The sequence below is a fragment of the Notechis scutatus genome, chromosome 12 (genome assembly GCF_049901735.1).
Source record: "Notechis scutatus isolate UNSWTSFEM ecotype Mainland chromosome 12, rNotScu1.2, whole genome shotgun sequence".
Taxonomy (NCBI): Eukaryota; Metazoa; Chordata; class Lepidosauria; order Squamata; family Elapidae; genus Notechis; species Notechis scutatus.
Genome location: NC_142020.1, coordinates 11,550,217 through 11,573,538, shown reverse-complemented (window position 1 = coordinate 11,573,538; position 23,322 = coordinate 11,550,217). Strand labels below are relative to the sequence as shown.

Sequence of the window (23,322 nt, the reverse complement as noted above, 5' to 3'; positions counted from 1 at the left end):
CTTTTGGAAAAGAACCCTGGAGGCATGACAGAAAGAGGTATAGAAGAGGAGAGCCCTTCTTTAAGAGTGAAAGAAGATCCTTCAGGGAATTAGCTACTGTGTTCACTATACTCACAACATTTTCTGACAGAGACACAGATAAGAACTTGAGTTACAGGCTAGAAAGTATCTCACTCCCCCAAGCATTTATTCCGATTCAAAACTGATGGCCTCATTACCTCAGCATAAGCTTCCATATCCTCTAGAAACTGACCCAGGAGTGTGGTAGAAAAGGCCAGGTCAGCTACCCAAAATGGTTCCAAACTCTGTAACCATCCTGCAGAAAGGGCCGGAGCAATGAAAAGCATGGTAAGGTTAAAGCTACGTCTGGTTCATCTAAAAAAATAAAGTGGCATAAAAATTAAGCAAGCAAAAGTACCAACGCTAATAAACCATGCATCGTGACTGTGCAGAAAAAATAAATACTAGTTACATTTTAGTTAACAGTGTCTATATTGGTATAAACAAACCAAATCAATGTTACACCTGTTACAGCTATTCAAGAGGGAGGGAGGGAGGGAGGGAGGAAAACAGAAAGAGGAAAAAGAGAAAAGGGAGGAAGGAAGATGGATGAGTGGGATGGAGGAAGAAAAGCAGATAGGATTCTGATCAAAATGAAATTTAGTGTAGCCAGATTTCTTTCTTTAACAAGCTGAAACGTGTAACAGAAACTTTGCAAGCAATTGCATTTCCCTTGCATGCACTAACTGATGTAAAGCATATATGAGAAATAACTCTTGATCGCCCACAAGGAAATCAGAGCACGTTACAGGGCATCTCATGAAGTCATTTCATTTTTCAGGCTTACCTGAGACTTGCTGGGTCAGAGAAGGTTTTTGAGTGTGATCAATATGCCACCCAACTAATATGTCAACTGTGTCCTTGGAACAAAATACACAAAAGTTAATCCACCTGGAAGACATAATGGGGCCCGAAAGACGTAAAGAGAGGCCAAGGCTCTTACCCTAAAATTCGTGCTGAAAATGTGAGGATAACAACGAGACACAAGAAGGATGCACTTGACACATTTACACAGCAATTCGGGGGTATCCACATTCTCTAGGATAGACTGCAGGCTAGTCATGACAAGCTTTGAGAGAGGGAGAAGAAAAAAACACGGTTCTGGAAATCCATGTAAAAGAAGCACGGCTGCAACTATCCAAAAGGCCATTAAATAAATCAGAGATGAATGCGGCTTTTATTGTATAATTCACCAAAGTCATTCAATCCATTAAGAAGCACAAAACTGTAAATTGTCAGCAGCAATGATTTCGGAAAAGCTGCCTGCGAGTTTAGAATGAGCTGCCCTTTATTCATTCTGAGCCTGTACTTTTGATACACTCTACTCCGTGTCTCTAGGTCTTTTCTATGTTTTAGATTTAAAGATAAGAGATAAGAGATAGCCAGAGACAGAGATGGAGTGGTGCAGTGGCCTAGAGGTGGAACTCTCATCTCACAATCAGGAGGCTGTGAGTTCAATCCCAGGTAAGGCAGATATTTCTCTCTCCAGGTACAATGAGAATATATCTGCTGAACAAAACTCCACACTGGCGACAGGAAGGGCATTCGGCCAGCAAACACTCTGTTAGCTCCATTCAGTTGCCCAAACTCCACCACGCAAGGTATTATGGGTCATTAAAAGAAGATCTAGGTAGGAAGGTAGGTAGGTAGATACCCACTGACTGATAATTTCTCATTCATCTGCATGTCACTAACCAAACAGAAACTTTTACTTAGACATAAGCTGGGACTTAGATCTTTATCTGAAAAGCAAAACAATCGCCGATTTGATTCTTACTTGCATTACGGATGAAAAGGCTTTCTTCTCCCCCACAGTCTCCAACGCCTTGTAACTTGCACACAAATAAAGCAGTTTAACTTCATCTTTAGTGGAGGAACTAAATTTGCTAAAAATCCATTTAAAGATCTTCTCAGCTTCGTAGCTCAAAGAAGCGCAAAGAAGGCCAAGACAGCAAGCCCCTTCCTGTCTCAATTCTTGAAGCAATTTGCTACTGTATTTATGAAGAAGAAGAAGGCAAAAAAAAAAAAAGGACAGTTGGTTATGAAATATAGCATTTCATGCAGTGACAAACCAGCCTGGAATTAAAATGGCAGTGAACTGATCGTTACAGCTCCTGAAGGTTGGTTTGTGAAAAACGGTACACACAGAAACTACGAGGAATGCATTCACACATTCAAGCCAGCATCTCATTCGCACAGATGTAAATTCCCATTTATACATAAAGGTAGTCCTCAACTTACAATCATTTGTTTAGTGATTGCTCAAAGCCACAACGGCACTAAAAAAGCAACTTACGACCAGTTTTCACACTTACCACTACAGCAACCCCCTGGTCGCGTGATCAAAATTTGGGCACTTGGCAACTGGCACGTACTTATGACAGTTGCCGTGTTTTGGAGTCGTGTGATCACCATTTGTGACTTTCCCACCTGACTTCTGACAAGCAAAGTCAATGGTGAGGGGTGGGAGCCAGATTCACTTAACGACTGCATGAGTACACATAACAATGGCAGTGATTCACTGATGGCTAAAGTGGCAAAAAAAAAGAAAAAGGTTGTACAACTGTGGATTCGTTTAACTGCCTTGCTTAGCCACGGAAATGCTGGGCTCGATTGTGGCCATAAGTCAAGGACTACCTGTACGTTTCTACTCCCATCCTTGCCCCTCAGTTCAACAAACACCTTCGAAGCAGGCAGACACTAAATAAACTAAGGAGCGGCGGTTTCAGAAGCCACTTTTCTGCTGATGGTTTGTATCAAGCACTCTAAACAATCTGGTAAGAGGAAAGAGCTTTTCTTGATGCTTTCTGCTCACTTCCTTCCTCATCACTGGCTAAAAGGAGGTGCAGAATTCATTGATCTTTTTAGGATAATGCCAGAACATTCCACCCCCTGTGAATCATGTCATTTGGGGACAGCACAGCATGGCAGCTTTCAGATGATCCCCTAAATTGGCTTGTTTCGGGGCCAGATTACCCCCAGAATAGCTTGAATGACTTCCAGTTTGGAGGATTTTCTTTCCGGAAGCTGCCAAGCCATCTGTTGGACATGGCACACTCTGAAAGGGAAACAGAACGCTTGCAGAGATCTCCAAAGCTGTCCATTCTCAGATGGACCTGATCAGAAATGATCGTCCTTTCAAAGCTGTCCTATTCCAACTCACCTTTCATTAAGCACATCATGTATGGCAGTCAAGATATTATCCAGTTGTTTAACAAGTACCTGTAAGAGACAACATAAGAAAGGTTTCACTAACAGGGTGATGGCAATGCAAATTCAAGCTGTCTTCTCAAAGGCGTTTTGTTTTTCTTCAAAAGGCAACTGGACTTTTGTTGTTGTTGTTGTTGTTGTTGAGGAAGAAGAATAAAATGTTTTGCTCCTCACCCAAGAAGCTTCATTCCCTGCCATTAGAACTGATAAAGCTTCTTGGATGAGAAATGAAACGTTTTCTTCTTCCTCCTCAAGGAAAAAATAATAATCCAGTTGCCTTTTGAAGGAAAATAATAATAAAAGCACCTTTGAGACAATGATGACCTGGATGGCTGAGAATCTGCACAGACATTCAGACGGTCTTCTTTCATGGCAACTGCTACCATCATTTATTTTCCTATCCGCTGGTCCAACTGGAGATCAGCTGCTACATGAACTCAACCACTGGCCAGGGGAGCTCTGTCTGGCCTGAACAGAATATAAATGCTTGCTTTTGAGCGATGAGCTTGCTTTGGCCTTCTGCGTTCATAGGTCCAGCCTTTTTTTCCCCTCCACTTCCCTTATCTCTTTTAGCGTGTCAGCATCTTTTTATGTAAGCTGGAGGATAAATATAGAATTCTTGACTCTCACTAAAAAAATTTACAGACAAAAGGAACTATAAGCAGTCCTTATTCATTTAGCCACCATTCATAACAGCACTGAGAAAAGTGATTTATGACCAGTCCTTGCACTTATGACCCTCGCAGAACTCACATGTTCCACACAATCAAAATTTAAGCACTTGGCAAATGTCCTTTAGGATGGTTGTAGCATCCAGGGGTCATGTGATCCCCATTTGTGACTTCCCAGCTGACTTCTGACAAGCCAATGGGGGAAGCCAGATTGGTTTAATTATTATGTGAGTCACTTAACTGCAGTGATTTATATAACAACTGTGGCCAAAACGGGCATAAAATCAAGCACAACTCACTTAATAACCACCTTGATTAGCAATGGAAATTATGGTCCCAAGTCAAGGACTACCTGTAATACACAAAGGCTACATAAAAAGGACCTTCCTGGAAAAAGGCGAAGCCTCGTTATGTAGATCTTTTGCATGAAGGTACCAGGAGTCAGGCTTAAAGCAAGAGCCCTTAGTCAAGGGGAAAAAAACAATGGATACTTAACCAGTTTGTTCTCTGGTTGCTGAATAAACTCTTTCAGTTGCTTTACAGTAGTCAGTCTTCGATCTCTGTCATCTTCCCGAGTAATCCTCCGAAGAAGATTTGACAGTCGAGACTCATCAGAGTAAGACAATGATCGCTCTAGAAATTGAGATAATGGCACACATGCATGTCCTTCTCTCCCAGAATCAGACCAATCCTCATAATAATAAACAATCCATTCTCATGAAAATAGATCAGCTACATTTAGTTTACTTTGTCACAACTAATAGTAAACAGCTTCAACCAACTTTGCTGCAGGATTTTTGCTCAGAAAGAAACCAAAACCCGTAAAAAATGGCTGCCGCCACCCACTAAAAAAAACCCTTTTATTACAATGTTCTCAGGGCAACAGTTCACTTAATTTAAAATAAACCATAGTATAATTATACCCAGTATTAGAATTTCATATTTTCAAGCCCTTGAACATGGTTCTAATTTTAGGAGACATTTTCTATGGTTACTATAATAATAAAACCAACTCAAAGCAACAGCCCACTTTCTACAGGAACAGTCAGTGCTTACCCTGTGTTTTCCTCATGTCTTTTGTGACTAAAGCACGATTCCCATGCTGAACACTGGTAAAATCAGAATTGGTCACATTGTTAACTCTCAGCTCTTGCCCCAACGACTTCCGACCATAAGTATTTTCCCCAGATCCTCCATTGACACTGTAGCCACCTGGATTAAAACCAGTTTTTTAAAGGAAAGCATTAGAATCGCTTGGAAATTATACCATATCCTACAGCAGAAGATGACAATGTTTTTTTTTGGGGGGGGGGGGTGAAAGGCCCCCATTGATCAATAATGTTAGGTCCTGATGTTGCAAGAAGCTGTCATCATATCTGGCCAATCATTTCTCCTGCCCTCAAATTAAAAATACTTGATAGCCTCCTCCTCCAGGAGACAAGCCAGGGCAAGAAGTGGTCAGTATTTCAATATTCCTTATACCATGCTATTTAAAAAAAGTTTCTACCTCTAAAAACCATTTTGCTAATTGACACAGACTGTGATGATTCAATTATCTCATCTATAACAAAATTCAATACAGTAACTCCAATAAAAACTGACCAGAGGCTTGGTGACAGTCATGAAGTATCTAGACTAGCTCATTTCTTTTACAGCCGTAACTGCTTCATATCAAATAAGATCATCTTTATACCTTTTTCTTCATTCTGGAGGTCAGTGGAGACTCTGATATCATCATGTCTATGTCGAGACACCACCGTTGAATTTGAAGGTTGTAATCCATAGGAGGAAGAACTACTCCGGTCTCTGGATGAAGAGTATTTTAAATTCTCTTGGTCAGCTGATTGATTGTCACTTCTGCAAGAAGAAAAAAATCTGTGAGGTGCTTTCAAACCTTGGCAGCTACAGTTGGCTTACGGTTTAAAATATCTAATGACATTTGTTCGTGCATTCATTCATTTGCTGCTCATTTCACCACAAGGCGATTGTGGGCGTCTTACAATATTAAACATATCTAAACCAAAAAGGCTGAATAATAAAATAACAAATAAAATTAACAAGTAGAACTTACGAACTTTCCTTTGAGGTAACAAACTGATCGATATTAGTTCTTCATAATGTCCTAAGATGGACAAAACCAATGGTTTATTGCTACCTGCAGAAGCCAAGAAGGAACCCCTGAGCCAAGAAGATGCTATTTTTTTAATTTTGGCCGCAAAGATTAGTATCAAGAGCTCTTCTGTGCATTAAGAAGCAAATGTACCACGAGCAGAATAAAACTAGAAGGTGTCTCCTTCTTAGAAAGTTCATTGCAGCTACTTCTCAAATATGGATTCAGTGTTCCCAGCATTTATACTACACACTCTTTCTTCTGCAATTTTTTATCACACCCACTGTCAGGAACAATTCAACAAGGAGCAGGTTCAGAACATCCCACTGTGACAAACACCATGCAGAGGGGGAAAAGATGCTATATTTTTACACTGAAGGTTAAAACACATCCTCTTTCGGTTCATTGTGCTCGAAGATCACTGTGCAAAGATTCAAGGCAAGAACATTATTAAATAGCCACACTGGGTCATTTTCCAAAAAAGAAGCAGAGCTGTTTACATACTAGCTTGTATCTACACTGACGTCAGCACAAATGTACACAGCTCTATAGACAAACTGGCAAACATCACTGGATATTCTGACAGCTTTCAGCAAGGGGAAAGGCTTCGCAGTTCGTATGCCCGTGATCCCCTGGGACTTGATAACACGGATGCAGAAGCATTACAGAATCCCATTTTAAAATCGTGCAGAAACATTTTCTTATTATGAACAATGTAACGGATAAATAAGGAACCACTTTTTAAGTTTCCTTCTTTTACTCTACTATAAAAGTACATAGCCAAACATTCTTTGCATACTTGTTTCTGAGAAATGCACAATACATATTTTTTTCGGGAGGTGGGGTGAGAGTACACACAGATCTATTCAATTTCAGGTATTAAAACCCATAAAATGTAGATCACGTACTATAATGCATGTGTACCCCATATCTCAGTGAAAAAAAACCAACATGAATATGAAGTGAATGAGCATGATTTTTATACACTTCTTTAGGAAACAAAATGGCTTTTGGAATAAAAAAAATAGCTAACACATAAAGCTGACTTAATCAAGCAATGATGGTGGTGATGATGATTAACCTAGATCATTGAGAAGGATAGGTGGGAGAAAAAAGCCAAATCCAGTGTAAACATATGGCTGATTGTGCCAAGAACCATAATAAATAAAGGGCTTTATTTTTATATATTTTTAATTAAATTTATTATGGCCACCCCTCTAAGAGACTGGGTAGCTTTCAAAATCCAAATATACAATTAAGAGTTTTAAAAAGGAAACAAAATATGGCAGCCTCAACTAAAATCAACCACAAAAATTAAAACATGACACAGACATACAACCCTCAGGGCTGGGAACAAAGCCAGATCTTAAGGGCCTCCCAAAACCCTAGTAGAGTTGGCACAATATGTGTATGGGGAGGGGGAGAAATGCCTTTCAGAGGGGCAGGGGCAGCAACAGGAAATCTCATGTGGAGAAACGAAAGCCAATAGAGCCATCGCTTTCAAGAGGTGTGGAAATACTAAAAGTTTCAAACTCCTCATTTTGTCTCATTATACCCAACAGATAGAAATAGTAAGGCAGCTAACGTTCCTAGTTACAGCCACACCTTGCTAATAATCCTGAAACTGAATGAGAATTTCTGAATGCTATGCATAGGACAGGATTACACATTATGCCAATAGATGTGTTTGGTTCAGATGACCATACAAATCAGTAACACTGGCTTATTGAAAAAAAAAAGGTTAAACTAAACTATATCTTAATATTAATATAATGTAGGGCTCCAGACGTATTTTGGTATCATACAAACTATGCAATTGACATGTTTTTATTTATTCTGAGGCTTTGTTTAATCTACATAAGCATGTTTAATTAAAATAGTCCAAATTTGTATTTTTTCATATAAAAGTGTGATTGCAGGACCTGTCACATATCATCTATACACACCACTAAATTAAAACATTATACATCAATCAAATGCCTAGGTTCATACAACATGCCATGCCAAGACATATTATGGCGTAGTATGATACAAGAATGTAGCCCATGTTAAAAGGGAACTAAATACGTATGGTGCTGCACACGTGTTTTCCTATACATAAAATTGCAAAAATCATGTGCTGTTGCAGACAGACAATGGAAAACAAATACTTTTAAGAAGCTGCAAAGCCATCTACTAACAGCCCAAACTTGTGTGATTACATAGTAGGCAAAACCTCACCAACTAACTTACTAAGGTACGTAAAATGCATTTCATTTTCAAATGCCTCATCTTTTTTGGGGTGGGGGGTGGGGTGGAGAGCGAGATACTTCTCATGCTTGGAATTAGGCATTTCATACTTGAAATGTTTCAGAAGGAACTCTTTTGCATGCTTTTAGTAAGCAGCCATCCTAAATCACAGGCTGAATCAAATTAAAGACAAATAATGCTTTATTTCCCCATTGGACCCTAACACAGCAAATCAGTTGAGGTTATACGAAAGTTCTACAAGCTTTATGAAGTTGTCTAGGAAGAGAAATGAAAGCCAGATTATGAGCCAATTTAAACTGCATGATGGAAATAATAATTTACTACCCTAACTACAAGCTGGAGTATTTCTCGAAATCTCAAATCTAAAATACCTCACTTCCCAAGTGCTTTCTTTTTTTTTGCAACACCTGACTGGTGTCCACCTTGGTGAACAGCTGTGTTACTTAACTACAGCCCAATCTACCATCCATCCTGTCAGTTTAAAAATAAATTCAACAGAAACAGTGCAACGTCATGGAGGCAAGACATGCAAAGTTTAGTTTCAAACAGCAAGGGAAAGAAACAAATCAATCTAACTACCTGAAATATCAAAATCGGGGTAGGGAATCTATGGTTCTCTAGATACAGGTAGTCCTTGACTTATGGCCACAATTGAGCCCAATGTTTTTGCTGCTAAGCAAGACAGTTGTTAAGTGAGCATTGCCCCATTTTACAACCTTTCTTACCAGTGTTTTTAAGTGAATCCCTGCAGTTGTTAAGTTAGCAACACGGCTGTTAAGTGAATCTGGCTTTCCCCATAGACTTTGCTTGTCAGAAGGTCACAAAAGAGGATCACATGATCCTGGGACACTGTGACCGTCGTAAATATGAACCAGTTGTCAAGCGTTCGAATTTTGATCGTGTGATCATGGGGATGCTGCAATGGTTGTGTGGAAAATGGTCATAAGTCACTTTTTTCAGTGCCACTGTTACTTCAAATAGTCATTAAACAAATGGTTGTAAGTCGAGGACTACCTGTATTGCTGAGGCAGAATTCCCAGCAGCTCATTCAGCATGGCCAATGCTCCCGAAAAAAACACATGGACACATCCATGTAATCACCCGGAATGAAGGAAATCTCTATTCCTTCATATCAATCCTATTAGTATCCTATAACAATTCTAAAGTAAGTCACAACCTGAATGGAGCATTAATGTATATTTTTAAAGTTTACCCCTGGAAAATACAATGAGAAAACCAACACTTTTGCCAAAGACAAAATGTAATGTTACCATTTTAAGCTTTAAAAAAATATCCCTTTCAAAATCTTGTTCTCAACCAAGTCACCATGCAGGCATGAGTCCACAAGAGAAGTGAAAGGGTGCTAAGTAATAAATTCTCTTCCCTGCAGCCTTCCTTTAATAGCATGAAGTGCAAAAGAGAAAGTTCTGATGTACATTCCTACAGATTTCAATCTGAAGCCTGTCTGGCAATGCTGCAAATAGAAGGCTGGGACCAGAATTCTAAAAGGCACAAAAAGATGAATGTCACAAGAAAATCCTGCACTTACATTAAAATTGGAGCTGCATTTCTTGCCACTGTACACATATTTTTCTGAATAAGAGTTGGTTCCGAATCAATAATGACTTCAAACTTGATAATTTAAATTGCATTCAGAGATTTTCTTAACTGAATTCCGATGACAATTGTATTGATACCCTGTCTACCATTAGTCCCTTAGCTTATAGGCACAAGTCAGACACATTCTTCATTCATTCCTTTCGTCAAAAAAAAAGTTACCCATCTCCAGCTGCTACCTTACAAACTAACAATCTGTCAATTATGAATTCATTTTTAATGTGCCAGTTTGGGGGAAAATTTCTATTTATTTTCACAATTTTAAATCATTTTGACACCATTGTACTGTATCATTTAACAATGATTTTTTTTTTATGTATATCTAGGTGGCATGAGCATCTCAATGCTAACTAGGGAATTCCGGCAGTTGAAGTTCGCACATTTTGCCAAGGTTGAGAAGTCAGATAATAAGCAAAGTCATGGTTTTACTTAGCAACTTATTCACTTAACTGAGTTGCCGGTCTCGATTGTGGTCACTAAATAAGGAAGATCCGTTAGCTTGTGGTACAGGCTGAATATTCACATAGATGTATGCTTCCATGTGTTCCAGTGCTTTCTAATGACGAACTATATCTGTATAGTTGGACTGTATTTCTATATCTGAAATAAATCTAGCCTTATATGTTTGAAAAATCAAGTATACTTCGGATTGTAATTCTATTTTTATTGCTTTTAGAAATACATTTATCTTTTATGGCTTTATGGCTTTTAATGTTGTTAAGCCGCCCAGAGTCACTTCAAAGCAAGATGGGTGGCAAACAATTTAATAATTCAATAAAATAAATATACAATACTTCAGAAACAAGTTCCGGACTATATAAGAAAACTCAAAATAATTTATCAAAGTCCAGTATTATACCTTTCATTGTATATACAGAAGGTAACACTGAGATTGTGTTGGCCAGTGGTTAGATTCACATGTCATTCTAAGCCATAACAATGCTTTAGAATCTGCAATGGCTGGGTTCGCCATAACACATTAAACCAAACATCAGGCACATCATATTATGGTTCTGTAGTGAGTGAAACCAACCAGAATCTCCCACCCAAAAAAAAGTTTACCAAAACCTGACTTTGTTTGCTTGATGCCCCAATAATTCTCTAGCCCAACTGCAGAAAAGATGTAGCCCACAGACCACATGTGACCAACCAAAACATTTCAATCCTTTTTCAAAGCCACCTTAGTCACCCATTTCCCCCTCTGAAAACCCCACAAGATCAAGCTCATTTGGGGTCCTGGCCCACTTTTGAAATGCCGTTCTTAACACATCAGACCAAGCTTATCAATGGGGGTCTTGAGCCAACCACAGCTTGAACCCCCGTCCAAAGCAACACTAAACATATCTTATTTTAGAAACACAAACCTTTAGAAGGCAAGTCTTCAGATTTCCCCTCCCTCCCAGAACCCACCCATGCATCCATCTCCATGCACCCAAGGAGAGGTGGGCCTTGAGTCTCCTGGACAAGCAAGTCACCAGGCTACATCAAGGAATTTTCAAAAGTAGATCATGATATCACAAAAGGACCTGCTCTTACATAATAGTTTTTTTAAAAAAGCTCAAGGCTATGTCTACAAGCATAGCTAAAGCAATCACTGGGATCTTAAAATAATACGAAAGCTGTTCGTGGGGTTATATATATTTTCCCTCAAAGCAAAATTGGTTTTTGTTTTTATACATCTGAATTGTCTATGTCCATGTCAAATGACAAATATAACAAATTGTTCCAGACGGGCATGCAACTTCTACGTTATCACAAGTTTGCAGCAGTGTGTTTTTTTTAAGAAGTATGAATCTTCAAAAAAAAGAAAAAGAGGTGCCTCAACATCTAACCAACACTGCCACACTTACTTTCTCCTTCCCATGAAGCTATTACCAAGTTATCAACTAGGCAACAAAGTTGCAATATGAAAGTCCTGTGAAATTATTCCAGTTGATCAACACCCCCAATTAAAAACAAAATATTCCCAATTCATATTAAAGATCCTGCAAAATAAAACTGAACTACCACTGATATTTTCTGTGAATCTAAATATATCATATTTAGAAATATTTCCAGGGAGATAGTGCTGATAGTTTGTTACAGCAAAACAATATAAATTTTACTACTTTTTAGAAACAAATATGAAAGATGCTGCATTTCATCAAGCATTATGCTCCATTAGAAGTTTCCTAGAACTGGAATCAATATGGGAAAACACAGATCTTTCTCAACCTTTTAAATCTTTTCCCTCTCCCTGTAACAGTCTTGTTAAAAAAAAAAAGCCTTATGGTTTTTCCTGGTCTATTTCTCTCACCCATCCCAAAAGAAGCACAGTACGTTAGATAACAGGAAACAGGAACCACAAAGAACGCATAAATTCATTCTGCGTACAGTATACCCACACAAGGAAAGAAAACTTTGCAGAACCAATCCGTCTGCAAAAAGACCTAATTAAAAGTATAGAAGAGGAAGAGTGAAAGAAAAACCTTATGAAATCACCCTCTCACACAGGCCTGATGAGCTCCATTTGTCAACTTTACCCGTACACTTTCGAAATATACCTGCCCAGGTACATAATCACAAAATGAAAGTAACTTCTAAAGCTCATAATCATAAACAACCTGTCTGCCTGCCCAGTTTCCCTGGGGTTGTAAGGCCGGACAACATCTCCCCCAATCTCCCCTCACCACACCCAACAAAACAGAGGAGAAAATCCAACTCTTTTTTAAACCTATCCCTTGGAGGAAAAGCTGCCACCAGAAGAAGGAATCCCAACCCTAATCTATGGAGAGTCTCAATCACCCAGGTCATAATTGTCCCAAAGGTAGCTTTTCTTTTCTTATTTTGTTTCTCCAAAAGGCAAGTGGAGTTTTGGGGGAGTTTTTTTTTCCCCCTTGGAAAAGGTTTCGCTTCTTCTCACCCAAGAAACTTCTTCAATTCAGGCCAGTACTGAAGAAGCTTCTTGGATGAGAAGAAACGAAACCTTTTTCAAGGGGGGGGGGAGAAACCCCAAAAAGTCCACTTGCCTTTTGAAGAAGAAGAAGGGGGGGAGAAGCACTTTTAGGACAGTAAACATTTCCCACCCCCCTCCAAAAAGAGAATTAAACCTGCAGTGAGCTTCAGGGGACCCTCCACAGTCAAACTGAACCCCCCCCCACCTCCAAAATAAAGCCAATAAAGCCACCAAACTTTAAAACCCAGCCTTAAAAACCTTTTGCTTGTAACCCCTAACCTTTCCCCCACCCACCCCGCTTTGTATACATGCCCCACTCCCAACCCTGCAAGGAAGGCACCATTTTAACCAGGTTTAAAGCTAGCCCCGCTTAGCCCACCACCCCTCACCAATTCCTGAGGCTCTCCAACAACGACCCTCCCACAAGGGGGGAAAAGGGGGTCGGTAGGCCTGTGAGGAAGATAGCCCCCCCCCACCGCTACCTCATGGAGACCCCATTGAAGAGGCAGCCCGGGAATTGATTGAAACCCTGCTTGGCTGGGGTCTTGGAGCCCAAACCCCCACCCACCCCGACCGGGGGAACTGTGGCGGGGAAGGCCGTAGAAACGGGCGCCGCCTTCCCTTTTCTTCCTCATCCTCCTCGGCGGCGGCGGCGGGAACGGCGCTGTCAGGGCTCCCCGAGGCCGAGGAGGGGGGGACCCCGGGCCTAGCTAGGTAGACCAGCGGGGGCTTGAGGCCTGCTAATTTCCCCCCACACACACACACACACCGGCCCCTCCCGCCAGAGGGTAGGCCGCGCCTGCGGGCGACGGGCCCGCCGTGGGCCCACCTGGGTTGCCAGTCATTCCAGCTCCGCGGGTGATAGTGTTGCCTGCTGCTGGTGCCGCCGCCGCCGCCGGAGGACGAAGCGCCGCTCAGCCGAGACCCCGGGGCTCTGCGGCTCATTACCTTGCCCGAGACGGCATGGCCGGCCGGGGAGGGGGGGGAGAGAAGCGGCGCGGGGAGAGGGCGGGGCGGCCGAGCACACACACACACACACACACACACACACGGAGGGGGACCCCCGAAGGGCGGAAGGGAAGAGGGCGGGATTCTCCTCAGGCGCGGCGGAAAGACGACGGACGGCCCCGCCTGCGGCTGCTGCGGCTGCTCTTCCTCCTCCTCCTCCTTACGACGGCGGCGGCGGCGGCGTCTTCGTCCCCGATTCTAGTCAGGCTGAGGCAGCGCGCGGGGCATGCCGGGAAGGAAACCGAGGGGCCGCGGCGGGGGGGGGGGGTGTGGAGGCAGGGGAAAGAGAGAGACGGGCTGCCGCGGAGCACGCCGGGAAGACGGGACGCCAACGCCGCGGAGCACGTCGGGAGTTGTGGTCCGGAGGGAGGAGCCGCTTAGGTCGGAGGCTGTCACTCGAGGGAGGGGTTGGGTGTCTCCACAAGGCCTCGCTCGGGGCGGACCGACAAGGCCACGTCGGCTGATTTCTCTCAAGCGTTTGTGGGAAGGGGGGGAGGAATTCACTTCCCTAGCGGCACGACAACCCTGCGAGGAAGGCCTCGGCACGTATGACATGTCAGTAGCGCAGATGATGTTACCTAGCTGGGCGATGAAATGTCTGCAAGGAAACATGGAAACCACCAAGGACCACACGGTTTTCCTCTATTCTGCACCACTCTCTTATTAGAACTGATGATGTTATCTAGCTGGGTGATAAAACGTCTGCAAGGAAATAAGCGAGCTCAGGAAGCACCAAGGACCCCCACGGTTCTCCTCCATTCTGCAAATCCCACTCCCCCACTGGCACTGGTGGTGTTACCTAGCTGGGTGATGAAACGCCTGCTCAGGGAGCACCGAGGATCCCACAGTTCAAACTTGAGCTACAAATATTCTTTCTTTATTGGCTTCATCTCCCTTGTCAGGCTGAGGTGGAGGCTCACAAGCTCCAAATATCGCTCCTCGTGTGGGTTTTATTTTATTTCAGTGTATGGAACCTACAGAGACTGTGCAATCACCGATGTGCAAATATAAGTTTAAATAAAGCATCATCAAAGCTTAGACAGACAGACAGACCGATTGATTGATTGATTTCACTCTGGGAAAGGAGCAGAAGAAAATGCTGTATACTTTTAACCGATTTAACTTTTTGTAATGTAGTTCCTGCACCTGCCACCAGATGTCTTGATTGGTTTTATTTGATTTTTTTTGCAGATGATTTTTTTTTTCTTTTTGCTAAAACTTGGAGCGTAAAGGGGCTTCTACATTGCCATGTTTCGGGTACATTATGCAAAGACTCAGCTCCTAGAAGTTTATAATGCTGCAAAAGGTGGAAGGAAAGAGAAGAAGAGAAAAGGATGGATGGACGGACTCGGTTACAATGGTGATGGGGGCACCATTGGAATATTTGGAAATCCAGATTGGTTAACAAACCCTTACAGGGAATATCTCAATATAAACTTGATGGCACAAACAATTGCTTTCTTTATCCTTTCGCTGCTGTTGTTTTGCTCTATTCTGTTTAGTTCAAGGCAAATCATAATCACCCCAACGAATTTCACCACAATTATTTATCTAGCCCAGTGGTACAGTTTTGCATCCAAGCCTTTCTTAGATAAATGGGTGTTAAATATACCCACAAGGCCAACAAGGAAGGGCCTAACTAGATCCTGTAGACAAGGATTTCAGCTGGACCTGTGATCAATTGCTTCCATTTAAAATAGCTGCATGTTTTTCAGACTGCATCCCTTTGGCATTTTTCCTTAAGTTGCAACTAAAACACCTCTGAAAAGATAGCTTATTGTCTTCCTAACTGCTTCCTAAATAAAGCAGCTTATTTATTTAATTATTTATTTAGCATATGACATATACGTGAACTAGCAATATAAATTGATATTCTAACTAGATTAGTGGAACCCAATAAAATATAAATGTCAAAAAGATCTATCTTCAAATATCAATGTCTAGGCCACCTCACCATTGAAGTGCAGCATCATTTATATGTGTATATATATATATATTTATATATAAAAAGTCTGACTCACAGACGAACACAATACAGAAGCCTGATGATGGCAGATGAGATTCTGCCGAAACGTTGCTACAACTTTAAAAACACAACTATAATGACGTGGGAAAATACCCGAACAAAGCTGAATACCATGCATGTAAGTACCCGCGAAAACTTAAGAAAACAAATTATATATATATAATATAATTGCAGTGGACTCCCACAGTCACACGGAAAGGAGGATGCTATGCCCCATGTGTGACCCCCCCAAGCAGTCATATATCAGGTTACCTATACACCTCTGTGTAAACTATTTTGCTCCCCGGCTTGATTTAGGAGTTCAAAAGGTGAGCTGCTAAGCAACTACTCCCAGAGTAGAGATAATGCTAAAAATAGAAGGTGTGGAGTAACTTGGGTCAGCCTAAAGGTGGAGAACTGAGTTTGTGAGCTGCATCATCTGTTTACATAGCTCTTGGGGGTAAGGATTCCAAAACAAAACGCAAGGGAGGTTTGGCAGCTTCTTTGGGGTGCTGACATTCACAGGGAACGGCCTTAAGCCAGCTTCCTGTCAATTTCACAGAAGACGGGACGGCAGCCTCTTAATCAGATGCACGCATCCTAAGCTGGCAGAAAGAAAGATGTAAGCATGGGAAAAATTCAGGACTGCGTAAACCCCAATGTGGCCTGTGCATTTCTTGCAAACTTAACATCCACCTATTATTAAAACTCCCGACTGGAGAGGGTCCAAGGAAGACAGACTTCTCTGCTTCTGGTCCCTGCCCTGTGGAACACTCCCCCCCCCCCCATGAATTGAGGCAGCTCCCCCCTTCCCCCGCTCTCTTGGCTTTCCATAAAGGTGTAAAAACATCATGGCTCTTCGGCCTTGATTTGGGTGCCCAGAGAAGCGCACAGCTGTGAAAGCCCCTCCACTCACCTTTTAGTCAATTTATAACATTCGTTGCCTCTTTTAAATTTGATGTGCTTATGCTTTTAGTATTTTATTGTATTCAGAATTTTATTGTATACTGCCCAGAAGGAGATGACGGGAGGGAAAGGGAAGAGAAGGAAAGGAAAGGAAAGGAAAGGAAAGGAAAGGAAAGGAAAGGAAAGGAAAGGAAAGGAAAGGAAAGGAAAGGAAAGGAAGAGAGGGGAAGGAAGGAAGGGGAAAGAAAAGAAAGCAGAAGAGAGGAGGCGAAGGAAGGAAGGAAATGAAACCCTGGGATCAACATTAAGGACCTTGTTCTGTGTCCCCACCATTCTTATGGTGGAACCTACAAAGCACCGAGGAACAGCATGTCTAGTTTGGCCCTGAGCTTGGGCCAAAATTCTGGAGGATGAGCATTTTTTTTTTCCTGAGCTCAAAACTCTTTCAATCAGCCAGTCAGAATTCATAACATTTTGAATGTCTGATGACTGATGTTTTACATCCCCATTATGCAAAGCGCTCAGATTCTTTGACCAGCATTATTGCAAAGCTGATGAACTGTTTTGTCCGGTTTCATAGCCAGAATGGCAGTTCGCATAAGAGCAAAACTATTAATTTCTCTCAGATGTTGCACCTTTTATTTCTTCTCTGTTTGTGTACAGCTTGGATGTTTGGAAACCAGGAAACTGCTGTGTCCCCTTAGGTCTCATCACAACTTGATTTTCTATCCAGATGTGGTTTGTCTCATGTTGAAACAATGACTGGACCTTTTTGAGTACATTCGGCTTCAAAAGGGATGAATAAATCCAGGAAAATGCACTAAAGCTTAATATTAATTGCCATGACCTCCCAGTGAAGCCCAGATGTTCTCATTCTTCGTGGATTAAGGAATCATCCACAGACTAGAAACTTGGCCAACTTATCTCCTTTCCTGTTGCTTAACATCAAGAGTGTGATTATTGCTACATTCCTTCTCCCTCGTTGGTGAATTGTCTGATTTTTTTAAAAAAAGATTAATGAATCAAGCTTAATTAAGGATTTTCAAAACAGCAATAAATCTTCCAGACTGAATAAACAACCCATCTGAGGAACAACAGTTACAGATCATTCTTAAATAATATTGTCCAAGGCTATGTTGTCATAATTTGGCTTCCAAGCGGTTGACCAGTTGTCAGCTGGTTTTCACAAGTTTTTTATGCCTTAATTATGGTTGACACCATAAACCACAACTGTCAGGATTCCTCCAACATGGTAAGCTGTAAAATCACGGTTTCTAAGCCACCATGGCAGGACTTTCATAACAGGCTCAACAAAACCAAACCTCTGGGTTGATCATTACTATCTTGGCATGAGTCTCGCCTAGAGTTTCCACAATCTCCTGAACCATCTTTTATTCCTTATTAGCCATAAAATATCCATTACTTATTTATTAATGCTCAGGGTAGTTGAAAATTGATCACAGATTAGAATAGAAATAGAATAGAATAGAATAGAATAGAATAGAATAGAATAGAATAGAATAGAATAGAATAGAATAGAATAGAATAGAATAGAATAGAATAGAATAACAGAGTTGGAAGGGACCTTTGAGGTCTTGTAATCCAACCTGCTGGTTACCATTTGAGACAAATGGTTATCCACAGGGGTGGGATTCAAATTTTTTAACAATCGGTTCTCTGGGCGTGCCTTGGTGGTGGGTGTGCCTTGGTGCTCATGTGACTGGGTGGACGTAACTTGATCATGTTATTGGCTGGGCGTGGCCAACTCAATATCACTCACATCGAGGCACATATCTGCTCACCTGGCCTCTCATGACTGTGGGGATGCTGCAACAGTCGTAAGTGTGAAAAATGGTCATAAGTCACTTTTTTCAGTGCCATTGTAACTTTGAATGGTCCCTCCACACAAGCAAAGTATCAGCAAAGGAGGGGGAAAAAACTCCAGAGATGTTCCTGAGTCAGGAAGTCTAGTCCTGCCAAGAATGTAATAATGGTTAACAGAGAGGCAGTTCTGTAAGCAACACCAGAATGTTTCCTTCCTGCTTTCCTTACAGGATTAGACCAGTAATTTCTTCTAACAACCGGTTCTCCGAACTGCTTAGAATGTTAACAACCCGGTTCTAGCGAATAGGTGCCAACTGGTAGAATCCCACCCCTGGTTATCCAATCTCTTCTTTAAAACTTCCAGTGTTGGAGCATTCACAACTTCTGAAGTTGTTCCACTGATTAATTGTTCTAAATGTTTAATAAGTTGTTATCTTTGGTCACACAATCGGCCAGATGTTCAGACTGGATTTGGCATTTTTGCCCACCTATGGAGACCTTCCCAATGACCTGAAATAGACAGATGTTGTTCTTCAATGGTGCTACATATATCATTGCAGGATGTAAGTAAAGCTGCCTTTTGCAATTGACTGATGGGGATTTTGCGATGGTCTTGAAATGGTATTCCAGATGTTTGGGGATTGCACCCAAGGCACCTATTACTATTGGTACTATCCTTGCTTTTGCCACAGTTGTTCTCCTTCTACTTGTAGGTCTTTGTATAATGTGATCCTTCTCCAGTTCTTTTTCTCTTCTCTTCTGCTGCCACATCCACCATCCAGATTTTTTTGTCTTAATCTGTAATTTAGCATGTTGTGGATTTAAAAAAAAAAATCATGGCTTAATATGTGGAGCTCCAAGCTTTCAATGCCCACCTGCCTGGATTATTACTGGGATGTGACTTTTTTATCAAACAAGGCTTCCTTCCTGAGTCCTAAGTTCACAACCTTCATTTGCGGACTTCGATTGCTGACTTGCCCTGGAACGAAACCCTGGATCACTTGACTTCAAAGGCTCCAGGACTTTAGCCAAGAGCAAAGTGCCAGCTAGAGGCTGCAAAAGCAATTATGTACGTTTTTGTCTCCTTAGGAAATATCAGCTTGAACAAACCGGTCAAGCGGATGCAAACTGTTTAATGCTTTCTGAAAACAAAGGCTTCGAAACGCTCCCCAAGGTTTCCAGAAAGTTTGGCAAGCATTGTTCTTTTCTATGATTTCCAACCCACCAGCAGAAGGTTGGAAGGAATTAATGGAAAAGGTCAGTCCATCAGCGAGACTTCTTTTCTGAAAACACAACTGAATGGGAGCAGATTTGGTGAGAGGGAAAAGCCAAATAAAGAAAGGCTGAGGTCATCCATGGGCTGGACCAAGCCAGGGGGGCAGCAGAGGAATCATTTTTAAAAAATCACCCCCCAGATCCCCCAGATCACCCCCCAGATCTCTGTGGGAGAGGCAGATGGACAGCTGCTCAGAACATGGCCAACTTGTTCTGACCCAGGCTTTGTAAATTGTAATTATTCACGAACTTGTGTTAAAAACAAATCCTATTTTATTGCAAGGCTGGGAATTGTTTTCATTCCCAGCCGGAGCTAATCTTAAATAGTCCCCCAACATAAACACCTGCCTTTCAGTTCTGTGGAATGCTGCCAAAAACAGAAGTATCCAATTAACTATCAAAGAAACCAACCGAAGTACAATAAAAAAAACTAACCAAAGTACACAGAACCTCAAGGAGGGCTCAGAATCTATTGAACTGCTTTGCTTCCTGCAAAGCTTTCGTCATCTTGGCCTAACTTTTATCCCTTATGGGAGGGACAATCACCTCCAAGCCTTACTCCCGAATCACCCCTTCTGTTTCAGTTGTTCTCGCCTTCTGGCAGTTCTGTGCACACGCACACTGGGAACAGGCTCCCCTTGTTCCTCTGCCTTGCTGCTGCCAGATTCTGGAGGCTCCGGAATCAGCACATAACTCCCAGATGCTCCTGGCCCCATCTCTGCATCGGACGCATCTTAATATTTGTGCTTTTATTATAGCGACGTTTCGGCAGAATCTCATCTGCCATCCTCAGGCTTGTGTATTGGGTTCTTTTTAATCTTGTGTGTCAAGCTTAGCAGCTAAGTGTGTGTGTGTAGCTGCTAAGCCTGACACACAAGATTAAAAAGAACCCAATACACGAGCCTGAGGATGGCAGATGAGATTCTGCTGAAACGTCGCTATGATAAAAGCACAAATATAATAGCTAGAAAAAGAGATTAGATGATAGGTAAGTAGGTAGGTAGGTAGACATAGAATTGATAATGGCTAGAAAAAGATGATAGAAAGTATTTAATTCACAGATAACAGCTAGAGATGATAGAGATAGATAGATAGATAGATAGATAGATAGATAGATAGATAGATAGATAGATAGATAGATGATAGATAGATAGATAAGTTTTCCATTGTTTGAACAGGGCCAGGTATTTCAAAAACTAAATTAGATTTTGAAAACCCCCTTGGACATATTGGAACTCAGATGGAATTAAGAGTCATAGAAATAGAGATGAATTAACTGTATTATTATAAGTCAGGATTAAATGGAGAAGGGGAAGAGAATTTCTAAGAGTTGTCAGTTTAATTTCAATGAATAGTTTAATTATTAAAAAATGAGGTTAGGGAAGAAAAAAACCAATTCCCATCTGGACAGGTTCTCTTCCTCTAATCCAGGAAGGGAGTTGGTTTGTGTGTGTGTGTGTGTGTGTGTGTGTGTGTTCAAATTTATGTATGTCAGGTCTCAGGTGAGATTTAAATCACAGGAACCACCCATGCTAAGTTATATTTAGAGATTTCTTGATATCCATTTCCAGAGCATGCTGGCCTTATAATTGGAAACCTTGAAAATGCAGCTTTAACCCAAAGAAGTAAAGACCAGGTAGAAGGAAACAAATAAAGGAGAAATTAACTGGAGCTGTCCTTTGTTTGCCAGTTTACATTAGGAAATGTCAAGGCTGAACAATAATCCGGTCAGGTTAACCTGATCAGTAATGTTGCACTGTATACAATTGGATATCTCATTCTCCGTAATATACAGAATAAAACCACTTGGGTGAGATCTGTTGTGCCACTGCGAGCATCTGAAATTAAAAGTCTAAAATGCTATTGTTTTATTACCTTTCATCTCTGACGCTGGTTAATTATAAACTACCCTAAGTAACTAATGAGTAACCCAATAATAGGTAGTCTTCGACTTACAACAAACAGTTCATTTAATGACCGTTTGACATTACAAAGGCAATGAAAAAAGTGGCTGATGATCATTTTTCACCCTTATGACCATTGTAGCATCCTCCTGGTCACATGATCAAAATTCAGACGCTTGGCAACTGACTCATACTTACGACAGTTGCAGTGTCCCTGGGGGGATGTCCCGTGATCCCCTTTTTGCGACCTTCTGGCAAGCAAAGTCAATGGGGAAGCCAGACTCACTTAACAACCGTGTGATGGACTGAACACCTGCAATGATTCGCTTAACAACGGTGTTTCTTTAAGGATCACATTCCACTATTTCTTTAATATTGGTGTAATTCTTTTGTCCTGCAGCGACTTGTCCTGCAGCCAGTTGACTGTGGCAAATTGGCCATGGTGAGTTGGCCATGGTGAATAATCATAAGACCCTATTGAAACTGCATATAAGCCAAAATAAGGCACATTGGGCCAGGGAATGTGTAAACCAGGGGTGTCCAACCTTGGCCACTTGAAGACCTGTGGACTTCAACATGACTGGCTAAGGAATCCTGGGAGTTGAAGTCCATAAGTCTTAAAAGTTGTCAAGGTTGGATGTCTCTGGTGTAAATCCAACCACCCTGCAAGGCTCGAAGGATGTAAACAGTACTCATGTTATTCCAATTTCAGGGCGATTATTACTCCGTTGAAAAAATCTTAAGTCAATCATATGAATTTTAACTAAATGACTAATCTGGTAAACCCACAAGATTTCTAGAAGGACACATTTCCTTTGCTTGCTGACAACACACAGATGTCCCTTCCAAGAGAGGCAGAAAAATGCCTCTTAAAACAGGGCTTGCTACCTGTCATTTGATAAAAATAGCTGCATTGAAAATGCTTTAAAAAAAAAAATATCACGGCAGCTTCTTTGGCTGAACCAAACCTAGCTAGATCAGAGATTAAGGCCTGAATAGGAGCCTGAATATTCATTTTTTCCAGGGGGTGGGTAGCTCTCTTAACATTACACAGGGAAGGACGAAGCAAAGCCTTCGAAATTCTTTCTGGTGGACCCTGTGATCCCCGCCTAATCTCAAATGACAGTCTACTTTGGGAAGCTCTGTCTGCAGGGGATCAGCTCCCATGCAGATCTAGCAGCCCGTTGGGTGGGGGCAGAAAAGGAGGGGATGAAAGGGAAGGTCAGACAAAGGGTGAGGAAGGAAGGAAGGAAGGAAGGAAGGAAGGAAGGAAGGAAGGAAGGAAGGAAGGAAGGAAGGAAGGAAGGAAGGAAGGAAGAAGGAAAGAAAGAAAGAAAGAAAGAAAGAAAGAAAGAAAGAAAGAAAGAAAGAAAGAAAGAAAGAAAGAAAGAAAGAAAGAAAGAAAGAAAGAAAGAAAGAAAAGTGGAAGGAGAAGAGAAAGTCAAGGAGGAAGAAGAGAAAGAGAAAATCAAAGAAGAAAAATGAAATGCCTCCTTGCGAGATAGACATCCTAAATCAGTTCTGCTTTCTGGAACTGCAATGCTCAA

At 41.5% G+C, this 23,322-nt stretch overlaps 1 protein-coding gene across 1 annotated transcript in view; it reads right to left on the bottom strand.

The window, feature by feature from the left end:
- Positions 1-14,071, bottom strand: part of SMG1 (SMG1 nonsense mediated mRNA decay associated PI3K related kinase) — a 59,580-nt gene extending 45,509 nt beyond the window's left edge. Inside the window, exons 1-9 of the mRNA XM_026682482.2 lie at positions 13,683-14,071; positions 5,635-5,798; positions 4,998-5,153; positions 4,438-4,574; positions 3,224-3,282; positions 1,838-2,051; positions 1,004-1,129; positions 848-920; positions 219-316 (exon numbers count right to left, since the gene is read on the bottom strand). Coding sequence (XP_026538267.1) covers positions 219-316; positions 848-920; positions 1,004-1,129; positions 1,838-2,051; positions 3,224-3,282; positions 4,438-4,574; positions 4,998-5,153; positions 5,635-5,798; positions 13,683-13,798 — 1,143 coding nt within the window. The 5' untranslated portion in view covers positions 13,799-14,071. The remainder of the gene's footprint in view (positions 1-218; positions 317-847; positions 921-1,003; positions 1,130-1,837; positions 2,052-3,223; positions 3,283-4,437; positions 4,575-4,997; positions 5,154-5,634; positions 5,799-13,682) is intronic.
- Between the last annotated feature and the right edge of the window lie 9,251 nt (positions 14,072-23,322).